Here is a 12760-nt window from a genome sequence, read left to right on the forward strand (position 1 = left end):
CAAATAAATAACAATAACGAGGAAATTGTATTACACAAGGGAAGGTAATCACAATGCTCTCTCTCTCTCTCGCTCTGTCTCTCTCTCTCTCTCTCTCTACCCTCCTTTTACTTCCCCAATCTCCCTCCACCTCTGCCTTTATTCTTCTCTCCGCCTCTGATCCCCTTCTCTATCTCTGCTCTCTCGCTCTTTCTCTCTCTCACTCTCTACCCTCCTCCTCTTCCTCTCTCAGGGTAGTTTTCCAGCACGGTATTATGTCCAGAACACGTCCCATGACTCGTGCTGCCTGGATAGTAACTACCAGGCCTTCCTGCTGGTGGATGATGGGAGTGTAGGCCGGCGGGGAGGGGAAACGGCCTTCCGGGCCAAGATGGAGGACTACATCTCCCACCAGCGCACAGGCATCTGGGGTGAGACTCAGTAGTTACATACGCGCATGCACGCACACATGCGCATAGATACACACACCCACACTTATAAGACTAGCCCCCAGGTGTACAGGTGGCATGCAGTATGTTTAAGCCACCCATTTAATGTGTACTTCTGTATGTTCAGATCAACAATATTACTTTTCTTATCAGTGTTAAGCTAAGGCTTGAGGCTAAGCCGTAATGAGCATTAAAGGGGACCACTGAATGGTGACTCCTTGCTTGCGGTTGGAAAATGCGACTAGATGTAATTCAATCAGTAGAACCACAGCCATGTTGATAGCTAGATGCGATAAAGCCCATATCCTATTGCAACGTATTTACAAAACTTGATTTCATTCTCATAACGTTCGAGTACGAGTTTTCACATGTACCAACGTCCTTTGCGATATGATATAGCCTTTAATACTCTGTGATGCTTGTGTAACTCTTTTGTATTGCTTATATTCGGTGGGTGATTTATACATTTCAGGAAGTAAGACTAAAGGTTCATCCAAAGTTGAACTCATCTGGCGAACAACCCATGGGAGTTTATTTTGTTTCTGTTGACATCATGACCATACAAGGCAGTCTCCTCCTCTCTTTTGTGTAGCATCCCTTTTTTTTTATTTTTTAGGAAATACATTTGACTCGCTGATCCAAACCCATGATGCCTGTGGAAAAATATATATTCTTATAAATATTCTTATGACTAGTAAATCATGAAACATTTATGGACATTCACTGTGACATCTGATCAATGACTCATGACTAAAAACTAGATTTTATGGACTTCTCCCATTTGTCCTACACCCCTTCCCTGTACCTGTTGTTTTCCAGGCAGTGGCAGTATAGATGTCCCTGTATTGTGTATGCTCATCTCAGGGGACGCTGCCATGCTGGAGGTAAGCTATGGCAACATCACTATCATCACTATGACTTACTTTACTTTTCATGACATCACTAGGCCTATAGTACATTACTGTGCATGACCAGAACATTCTCGTTAACCCCTCTTTCTCTCTCTCCTTCCGTTTTGAATTTCCCTTTCCCTCTTATCTCTCCTTCTTTCACTTTCTCTCACTCTCTTGTGCTTTTCGCCCTCCCTCCCTCTCTCCCTCAGAGGGTGGATCTCTCTCTGAAGAAGGCTACTCCCTGGCTGGTGTTGAATGGTTCTGGTCCAGCGGCGGACCTCATCTGTGAGCTGCTGGATGCACTGTCAGCCGGGCCCATGAGCCCCCCCTCTCCCCAGTCAGAGGCTGAGGGGAGCGAGAAGACCAGTGCGGAGCTGCGCGACAGGGCCCGTGAGAGGGTCCGGAGACACTTCCCTGCCAAGGCAGACCTGGAGAAGCTTGTGGACAGGGTGAGTGTGTGTGTGTGTGTTTTATGTTATTTGTCACATGCACTGTTTACAGCAGGTATAAAAGGTACAGTGAAATGCTTGTTCGCTGGCTCCCTCAACATTGCAGTACAATAATCAATAAGAAGAAGTAACAACAACAAAAAAGTAATAGAAGAGGTAGTATGCATAGTAATGTGTGTGTTTGTGTGTGTCTGTATTTAAGCAAAAAGGCCTGGGGGGGGGGTGTGGTATATGACCAAAATACCACGGCTAAGGGCTGTTCTTATGCACGACCCAACAGGGAGTGCTAGGACACAGCCCTTAGCTGTGGAATATTGGCCATATACAGTGCCTTGCGAAAGTATTCGGCCCCCTTGAACTTTGCGACCTTTTGCCATATTTCAGGCTTCAAACATAAAGATATAAAACTGTATTTTTTTGTGAAGAATCAACAACAAGTGGGACACAATCATGAAGTGGAACGACATTTATTGGATATTTCAAACTTTTTTAACAAATCAAAAACTGAAAAATTTGCCGTGCAAAATTATTCAGCCCCTTTACTTTCAGTGCAGCAAACTCTCTCCAGAAGTTCAGTGAGGATCTCTGAATGATCCAATGTTGACCTAAATGACTAATGATGATAAATACAATCCACCTGTGTGTAATAAAGTCTCCGTATAAATGCACCTGCACTGTGATAGTCTCAGAGGTCCGTTAAAAGCTCAGAGAGCATCATGAAGAACAAGGAACACACCAGGCAGGTCCGAGATACTGTTGTGAAGAAGTTTAAAGCCGGATTTGGATACAAAAAGATTTCCCAAGCTTTAAACATCCCAAGGAGCACTGTGCAAGCGATAATATTGAAATGGAAGGAGTATCAGACCACTGCAATCTACCAAGACCTGGCCGTCCCTCTAAACTTTCAGCTCATACAAGGAGAAGACTGATCAGAGATGCAGCCAAGAGGCCCATGATCACTCTGGATGAACTGCAGAGATCTACAGCTGAGGTGGGAGACTCTGTCCATAGGACAACAATCAGTCGTATATTGCACAAATCTGGCCTTTATGGAAGAGTGGCAAGAAGAAAGCCATTTCTTAAAGATATCCATAAAAAGTGTTGTTTAAAGTTTGCCACAAGCCACCTGGGAGACACACCAAACGTGGAAGAAGGTGCTCTGGTCAGATGAAACCAAAATTGAACTTTTTGGCAACAATGCAAAACGTTATGTTTGGCGTAAAAGCAACACAGCTGAACACACCATCCCCACTGTCAAACATGGTGGTGGCAGCATCATGGTGTGGGCCTGCTTTTCTTCAGCAGGGACAGGGAAGATGGTTAAAATTGATGGGAAGATGGATGGAGCCAAATACAGGACCATTCTGGAAGAAAACCTGATGGAGTCTGCAAAAGACCTGAGACTGGGACGGAGATTTGTCTTCCAACAAGACAATGATCCAAAACATAAAGCAAAATCTACAATGGAATGGTTCAAAAATAAACATATCCAGGTGTTAGAATGGCCAAGTCAAAGTCCAGACCTGAATCCAATCGAGAATCTGTGGAAAGAACTGAAAACTGCTGTTCACAAATGCTCTCCATCCAACCTCACTGAGCTCGAGCTGTTTTGCAAGGAGGAATGGGAAAAAATGTCAGTCTCTCGATGTGCAAAACTGATAGAGACATACCCCAAGCGACTTACAGCTGTAATCGCAGCAAAAGGTGGCGCTACAGTATTAACTTAAGGGGCTGAATAATTTTGCACGCCCAATTTTTCAGTTTTTGATTTGTTAAAAAAGTTTGAAATATCCAATAAATGTCGTTCCACTTCATGATTGTGTCCCACTTGTTGTTGATTCTTCACAAAAAAATACAGTTTTATATCTTTATGTTTGAAGCCTGAAATGTGGCAAAAGGTCGCAAGGTTCAAGGGGGCCGAATACTTTCGCAAGGCACTGTATCACAAACCCCTGAGGTGCCTTATTGGTATTATAAACTGGTTACTAACATTATTAGAGGAGTACAAATAAACGTTTTGTCATACCCATGGTATACGGTCTGATATAGCACGGCTTTCAGCCAATCAGCATTCTGGGCTCAAACCACCCAGTTTATAAAAGTGTGTATACATGTGCAAGCATCCACACGCCTGTCTATGGGTGTTGGTGTGTGAAAGAGAAAGCAAGTTTGAGTGAGTAAGTGATTAAGTGACTGTCATACTGCTCATCTCTTTCTTTTTCGCTTCCTCCCCCAAGGCTCTGAGTATCTATAAAAACAGAGATCTGATCACAGTGTTCCACGGGGAGCAGGAGAGTTCTGATGATTTTGACACAGTGCTACTGAAGGCTCTTGTCAGAGGTAGGGGTGCGTGTGTGTATGCGCGTGTGTGTGTATGGAGTGTGTGCATTTGCTATCTGTTGAGAGATATGTTCAACATGATCCTGGTCAAACTAATGTGGTGGTTAATTTCTTTACTATCAAATGAGGAGAGGAACTTATCACGCAAGTCAGAGTGATACTTAAACTAGATCTATATTTACTTATTAATAACGGAGCAGGTCAATACAACACACACATACAAAGTGAATTGATTAAGTGCTCTGCGATAATGATGGGTGGTCGATGAATCACCCTCAGATATTTCGTTGAGAGCCCAGAGACAAAGAATACAACACCTTTTTATAGCAAAGTAACTACATCCTCCTGAATGTTCATGACAAACAACAGATGCATGGAATGGGTCACAAGGTTAAGGTTTGTATGAAAGATACTAATAATTCACATCAGCCAGTGTCTGCTGTAAAGACTGTTCTCATTGTGTAGAAACCAGGGTCTGGCTCCAACCCATCTCTCCCTGGTACCTTCCAGTCAAACCAGAGCAAACTCCCTCCCATGAATGGAATGTGGCCTCAGGAATCGTACATCTACTGTCAACATTAAGCCCCCAGAGGCCCATTCTCAGTAGAACACACACAGATTAGAGTGTTCTAAGAACCCCCTATTCTGTTGCATAAAACAACCATTTGATGCAATAACAGTATTTATAACATCATCTTGTAATTTCTCTCACACTAATCATTCGTTCTATGTATTTGTCTGTCAGCCAGTAAACGTGTGTCCAGCGATGCCAGTGAGTACACAGAGGAGCTGAAGCTAGCAGTAGCCTGGAACAGGGTGGACATCGCTAAGAGTGAACTCTTCAACGGAGACATCCAATGGAAGGTGAATTGCTCCTCACTTCTAATGCCCCTGTTTAAGGAATTTATTATATTCAAAACAGGCAGGCAGAACAGACAGACAGACAGACAGGCAATCCGCTTCACAAATTGGAAATGTAACAATATAGAGAAAATAAGCTGGTGGAGAAGGGAAGTTGGAAATTGATTCAATTCGTGAAGTGTTCCTTAATTTTCTCAATAGTATTGTTTAAACTTTGACAGACAGACAGATCGACAGATAGACATGTTTATAAAAAAACACCATTCTATCCTCCCGCAGTACGAGGACCTGGAGGACTCCATGACAGATGCGCTGATCAACGACAAGCCCCAGTTTATACGTCTCTTCAACGAGAACGGCCTCAACATCCTGGACTACCTAACCTACAGGCATCTGGAGGTCCTGTACCGCTCGCTGTCCGACAGTTCTCTGGCCTTCACTCTGCTCCAGCGGCTTCTCACAGAGAGACAGGGCCTGGCCATATGCTCTCCGAAAGAGGCCTTAGCCCTCAAGAGCCCCCAGAACCCCATGAGCCCCCTATCAGGACCCTCCTCTGTCAAAGAGCTCAGCTTGTATGAGGTGAGGAGGGGTTAAGGCTGTTGCGGTGACTATATTACCCCCACACCGGCGGTCACAAGTCATGAAGGCTTTCCACGTGACCGTTTAGGTTTCTCCTAGCTCTGATGCTGCTGATGGTCATTAGTAGCCTACCAAACTTGCTAACTGCCTGGTACTCAACACTCTATTGTCCCTCTAATCACTCTGACATCAATGCAAATGTAATCAAAAATGGAATTAAACACTTCATGTTGCGCAACATTTATATAGTCTATGCAATTGTGAAAGAAAACAGAGTGGGCCTCTATTAAAAAGAGGAGGATCCCATCAGCTTTCTATAGGCTAGGCTAGACCTACTATATTTATTTCTTAACTTTCCTAATATTAACCACGGGAATTGCGTCCTCCATTCGCTATTTAAGTGAATAGATTACATTTATTTTCCCTGCCCGTGTTTCGAGACAGGTGCATGATAATGGTCCATTCTAAATCAAAACAAATTTGACACATATATTATTTAGTATATGTAAAGACGAGATTAAATAGAATAGTCTGATGGGTGACAACATTAGCCTTGTGAATGATATATTATCACTTGAATGAATGATGCCCAGTGTAAGGCAAGAAACAGTGCCTTTTTTTGCGACTTTTTCGAATCATAGTCGCACATCTCATGTAGCCTAGCCCATAGGCCTATATGTGGCCAAATAACTTCTTAAAATTAAGCACATTAATTAGCTTTACGAATAGTGTAGAGCCTAACTGGCCTACATAAGCAGCGCGTGAGTTTCGAGTTTCAAGTTTGGGGAAGATCATTTTCACCATTAAAATGCACCTTTATAATTAAAGCATTACATGCATAATCGCATTTGCGGTCACTTTTGATAATGGTTGTTTCCACTAATGGAACATTCACGCTTATAGCCTACTGCAGTGTGCGCATTGCTGCGCTTATAATGTGAAGAAATAGCCTAATGTTGTATCACATTTTAAGCTAAACGTTCTGATCTGTTGAGTCAGCCTCATTGCATCATTTTCTTTATTTTTTATTCTAGTGGTTGTATTCACTTGGTTCTATCGCATCCCACAACTGTCCCAGACTATGTTTGGAATATTTATTTCTCGCACAGAATAGAATAGGTTAACTTTTGTACTATCGGGAATAGTAGATTGACTTAGGCTAGTGCTTTTGCTGTTTGTTTAGGCTTACTCATCTTGTTGGCTGACGAAAAGGCATGGATTTTTTTTAGGGTGCATTACGACCACACAAAGGGGATGCCGCCACACAAAGGGGATGCCGCCGGGAAATCCGAGGCATTATCAAGTGCTTGTCAAATTGTGAATGAGAGACTGATGACGTGTGTACAGCCTGCGCAATAAACAAAGCAGAGCTCATGCCTTTCAAGCTACTTTTTTCAAATCATCTTTTTTCAAATCAGAGTCATATCATGCAGCATTACAATGTATTCAAAATGTAAACCTATAGCCCAACTGAAGTTACATCAATAACTCTAAATTAAGCATACAGGAGTACCTATTTCTTTATTAATCGCTCAACACAGAATAGCCACATGTGCGCACTCCCTCAAATCCTTTGGAGAAAATATCCTTTCTCTTTTATTCAGCTTTGTTCAATTGTATTTTTCATACTATAAAATAAAATAATGCCACGTAAATTCTAACCAAATCTTGTCTGCTAAATGAACTAGTGTAGCCCACAGCCATATGGCATAGCCAGATCAGGACCTAACCTAAGGACAATTCAGAGTAAGCAATTCTGTTCTTCTGAAATAGACGACATTTTCTTAATTTCATGTTTCTTTAGACCTGTCTAAAATAAATAATGGATTTATTATGGAGGTGTAGGCTATATTATGTTCCAAAGGTCTGCATCAGTGGCTTGTGTGGAAGCTAGGAGATGCTAAATGTGTTTGTTAATTAACGGTCAATTACCGTGAGACCGACAGTTATTTGCTTGACAGTCACCGGCTGACGAAATTTCATGACCTCCACAGTATTTTATTTTATGCTATAGAAATTACTAGGTATTTATTGAGAAATGACATGGTCAATTGATAAAATAGGAGGGGTCAAAGGGAAGGTATGGCGTCATTCGCTGTGTGTGGAGTTAAAACGCAGTTGATCGAATTTAGGTGTTTTGTTTGATAATCTGCTTTAACTATTTAGTCATCTCAGTTCTATGTGACTTCCTCTCGCCTCTCCCTCCAGGTGTCACGGCTTTTATGGGACATCCTGGGAGATGTGTGTGAGCCCTTCTACTACAGTCTTCTCGGTTTGGACCAGAGCGCCAGCACCAGGAGAGCACTGAAGGTAGTGTCTGCCATAGCTGCATTCCAAATGGCACTCTATCCAAGCAGTGGACCTCGAAGCTAGCTCCACTGCTTTTTAAAAATTGTTCCCCTCTAATCAGGGACTGATTTAGACCTGGGACACCAGGTGGGTGCAACAAATTATCAGGTAGAACTACATTCTATTGGTAGAACAGAAAACCAGCAGGCTCCGGACCTCGTAGGGTAAGAGTTGAAAACCCCTGCCCTATACACTTAGATACAAAGGTGCTAAATAGAACCATATAGGGTTCTTCGGCTTGTCTCCATAAGGTAACACTTTTTGGAGGTAGAACCCTCTATTAAGGTAGAAGGTAGAACCCTCTATTAAGGGTTATTCTTAGAACCTATAAATGGTTCTACCGAGAACCATTTTATCATCTAAATGTTCTCCTTAGAATCCTCAATGAAGGGTTCTACCGGGAACCCTTTCATTTTTTAAGGGTTCTTCCTAGAACCCTCTATGAACTGTTCTACCAAAACCCCTTTCATCTTTGAAGCTTAATTAAATAGTACCCATAAAACACCAGTCTCAACATCAACAGCGAAAAGGCGACCCCAGGATGCTGGCCTTCTAGGCAGAGTTGCAAAGAAAAAGCCATATCTCAGACTGGCCAATTAAAAGAAAAGATTACGATAGGCCAGCATCCCGGAGTCGCCTGTTGACATTGAGACTGGTGTTTTGCGGGTACTATTTAATGAAGCTGCCAGTTGAGGACTTGTGAGGCGTCTGTTTCTCAAACTAGACACTCTAATGTACTTGTCCTCCTGCTCAGTTGTGCACCGGGGCCTCCCACTCCTCTTTCTATTGTGGTTAGGGCCAGTTTGCGCTGTTCTGTGAAGGGAGTAGTACACAGCGTTGTACGAGATCGTCAGTTTCTTGGCAATATCTCGCCTGGAATAGCCTTCATTTCTCAGAACAAGAATAGACTGACGAGTTTCAGAAGAAAGTCCTTTGTTTCTTGCCATTTTGAGCCTGTAATCGAACCCACAAATGCTGATGCTCCATACACTCAACTAGTCTAAAGAAGGCCAGTTTTATTGCTTCTTTAATTAGGACAACAGTTTACAGCTGTGCTAACATAATTGCAAAAGGGTTTTCTAATGATCAATTAGCCTTTTAAAATGATAAACTTGGATTAGCTAACATAATGTGCCATTGGAACACAGGAGTGATGGTTGGTGATAATGGGCCTCTGTACGCCTATGTAGATATTCCATAAAAAATCTGCCGTTTCCAGCTACAATAGTAATTTACAACATTAACAATGTCTACACTGTATTTCTGATCAATTTGATGTTATTTTAACGTACAAAAAAAATGTATTTTCTTTCAAATACAAGGAAATTTCAAAGTGACCCCAAACTTTTGAACGGTAGTGTAGGTACAGTTAAAACAATTCTCACACCTATCTTTTTAAACGTATCAGATTATTAAAACTCCTGATGTTGAAGATTTAACACTGAGGTAAACACTTGAGCTCAAGAACTATAAAACTATGAAAAATATACAGTGCCTTGCGAAAGTATTCGGCCCCCTTGAACTTTGTGACCTTTTGCCACATTTCAGGCTTCAAACATAAAGATATAAAACTGTATTTTTTTGTGAAGAATCAACAACAAGTGGGACACAATCATGACGTGGAACGACATTTATTGGATATTTCAAACTTTTTTAACAAATCAAAAACTGAAAAATTGGGCGTGCAAAATTATTCAGCCCCCTTAAGTTAATACTTTGTAGCGCCACCTTTTGCTGCGATTACAGCTGTAAGTCGCTTGGGGTATGTCTCTATCAGTTTTGCACATCGAGAGACTGAATTTTTTTTCCCATTCCTCCTTGCAAAACAGCTCGAGCTCAGTGAGGTTGGATGGAGAGCATTTGTGAACAGCAGTTTTCAGTTCTTTCCACAGATTCTCGATTGGATTCAGGTCTGGACTTTGACTTGGCCATTCTAACACCTGGATATGTTTATTTTTGAACCATTCCATTGTAGATTTTGCTTTATGTTTTGGATCATTGTCTTGTTGGAAGACAAATCTCCGTCCCAGTCTCAGGTCTTTTGCAGACTCCATCAGGTTTTCTTCCAGAATGGTCCTGTATTTGGCTCCATCCATCTTCCCATCAATTTTAACCATCTTCCCTGTCCCTGCTGAAGAAAAGCAGGCCCAAACCATGATGCTGCCACCACCATGTTTGACAGTGGGTATGGTGTGTTCAGGGTGATGAGCTGTGTTGCTTTTACGCCAAACATAACGTTTTGCATTGTTGCCAAAAAGTTCAATTTTGGTTTCATCTGACCAGAGCACCTTCTTCCACATGTTTGGTGTGTCTCCCAAGTGGCTTGTGGCAAACTTTAAACAACACTTTTTATGGATATCTTTAAGAAATGGCTTTCTTCTTGCCACTCTTCCATAAAGGCCAGATTTGTGCAATATACGACTGATTGTTGTCCTATGGACAGAGTCTCCCACCTCAGCTGTAGATCTCTGCAGTTCATCCAGAGTGATCATGGGCCTCTTGGCTGCATCTCTGATCAGTCTTCTCCTTGTATGAGCTGAAAGTTTAGAGGGACGGCCAGGTCTTGGTAGATTGCAGTGGTCTGATACTCCTTCCATTTCAATATTATCGCTTGCACAGTGCTCCTTGGGATGTTTAAAGCTTGGGAAATCTTTTTGTATCCAAATCCGGCTTTAAACTTCTTCACAACAGTATCTCGGACCTGCCTGGTGTGTTCCTTGTTCTTCATGATGCTCTCTGCGCTTTTAACGGACCTCTGAGACTATCACAGGGCAGGTGCATTTATACGGAGACTTGATTACACACAGGTGGATTGTATTTATCATCATTAGTCATTTAGGTCAACATTGGATCATTCAGAGATCCTCACTGAACTTCTGGAGAGAGTTTGCTGCACTGAAAGTAAAGGGGCTGAATAATTTTGCATGCCCAATTTTTCAGTTTTTGATTTGTTAAAAAAGTTTGAAATATCCAATAAATGTCGTTCCACTTCATGATTGTGTCCCACTTGTTGTTGATTCTTCACAAAAAAATACAGTTTTATATCTTTATGTTTGAAGCCTGAAATATGGCAAAAGGTCGCAAAGTTCACGGGGGCCGAATACTTTCGCAAGGCACTGTATATAAAAAAGCTCATTTAGATTCAGAACAGTGTATTTAGAACCCTTCTTGCCTTTTAAATAATCACTCTTCCCATAAAGAATCAACAAAGAACCCTCTCTTCAAAAAACAGTTCTAGGTAGAACCCTTTGCCTTACAAAGAACCCTCCATTTCCAAAATGGGTTCTAAAGAGGAAAACAGTTCTTGGTAGAACCCAATCCCCTCCACAAATAACTATTTAGAACCCTTTTTTCTAAGTGCACTACTTTTGACCAGGATCCATGAGTTACAAATGCATCTGTTCTCAATGACAAGGTCTACTTATTCATGTTATAGAGTAGACTCCACTCCACCAATATAGTTGAATTATCAACACTGCTAAAGTTATACCACTGATTAACTTGCCATAGAATGTAACTGTGACTGCTGTGCTGTGCTAACCAAGCTGTATTCATCTCTCTCGATCTCTCACTCTTTATATCTCTCCCCACTCAGCAAGTTAATAAGTTGTTGCAAGGGGATTGTTCATACAGGGAGCAGAGCTGTCTCTATCCGTGGGCCTCTCTGTTCATCTGGGCTGTGCTGCAGAACCGCAGTGAGATGGCCATCTACTTCTGGGAGATGGTAATTTATTTATTCATTATTTTATTTAACCTTTATCTGACCTGGTAAGTCAGTTAATAATGTATGGGAACAGGCAGCTGTAATGACAACGATAACAATGACTCTCTAATGGGTTCTTCTTTCTATAGCCAGAGGACTAAGTATCATGTTTGTCTTTATCTGTTGCCTAGTACTGTCTTTTTGCCAGCGAGGTCCATCTACTTTAAGCGCTGCCTTTCTTCCCAGTAGCCTACTTGGTGTGTGAACTGCTGACTGCTATTAACCTGAAGATGATTGTTCAAATCAAATGTTATTGGTCACATATTTAGCAGATGTTATTGCGGCTGTAGTGAAATGATTGAGTTCCTAGCTCCAACAGTGCAGTAGTATCTAACAATTCACAACAACGCACACACAAATCTAAAACTAAAAGAATGGAATTAAGAAATATATAAATATTAGGACGAGCAATGTCGGAGTGGCATTGACTAAAATACAGTAGAATAGAATACAGTATATACATATGAAATGAGTAAAGCAGTATGTAAACATTATGAAAGTGACTAGTGTTCCATTATTAAAGTGACCAGTGATTCCATGTACATGGGGCAGCAGCTTCTAAGGTGCAGGGTTGAGTAACTGTGTGATACCCGGCTAGTGATGGCTATTTAGCAGTCTGATGGCCTTGAGATAGAAGCTGTTTTTCTCTTGGCCCCAGCTTTGATGCACCTGTACTGACCTCCCTTCTGGATGGCAGTGGGGTGAACAGGCCGTGGCTCGTGTGGTTGATGTCCTTGATGATCTTTTTGGTCTTCCTGTGACATCGGGTGTTGTAGGCCCTGAGGTTGCGGGCGGTACAGTTGCCGTACCAGGCGGTGATACAGCCCGACAGGATGCTCTCAATTGTGCATCTGTAAAAGTTTGTGAGGGTCTTAGGGGCCAAGTCAAATTTCTTCAGCCTCCTGAGGTTGAAGAGGCGCTGTTACGCCTTCTTCACCACATTGTCTGTGTGGATGGACCATTTCAGATTGTCAATGATGTGTACGTAGAGGAACTTGAATCTTTCCACCTTCTCCCCTGCGGTCCCATCGATGTGGATAGGGGCGTGCTCCCTCTGCTGTTTCCTGAAGTCCATGATCAGCTCCTTTGTTTTGTTGA

The 12760-nt window shown here is 42.1% G+C and overlaps 1 protein-coding gene across 1 annotated transcript in view; it reads left to right on the forward strand.

Moving 5' to 3' along the window:
* Positions 1-12760, forward strand: part of LOC110539079 (transient receptor potential cation channel subfamily M member 4) — an 80450-nt gene that overhangs the window by 23257 nt on the left and 44433 nt on the right. Inside the window, exons 6-13 of the mRNA XM_036937948.1 lie at positions 233-410; positions 1248-1312; positions 1531-1770; positions 4008-4110; positions 4856-4974; positions 5251-5550; positions 7759-7860; positions 11495-11623. Coding sequence (XP_036793843.1) covers positions 233-410; positions 1248-1312; positions 1531-1770; positions 4008-4110; positions 4856-4974; positions 5251-5550; positions 7759-7860; positions 11495-11623 — 1236 coding nt within the window. The remainder of the gene's footprint in view (positions 1-232; positions 411-1247; positions 1313-1530; positions 1771-4007; positions 4111-4855; positions 4975-5250; positions 5551-7758; positions 7861-11494; positions 11624-12760) is intronic.

Source organism: Oncorhynchus mykiss, chromosome 12, assembly GCF_013265735.2.
Source record: "Oncorhynchus mykiss isolate Arlee chromosome 12, USDA_OmykA_1.1, whole genome shotgun sequence".
Lineage (NCBI taxonomy): Eukaryota > Metazoa > Chordata > Actinopteri > Salmoniformes > Salmonidae > Oncorhynchus > Oncorhynchus mykiss.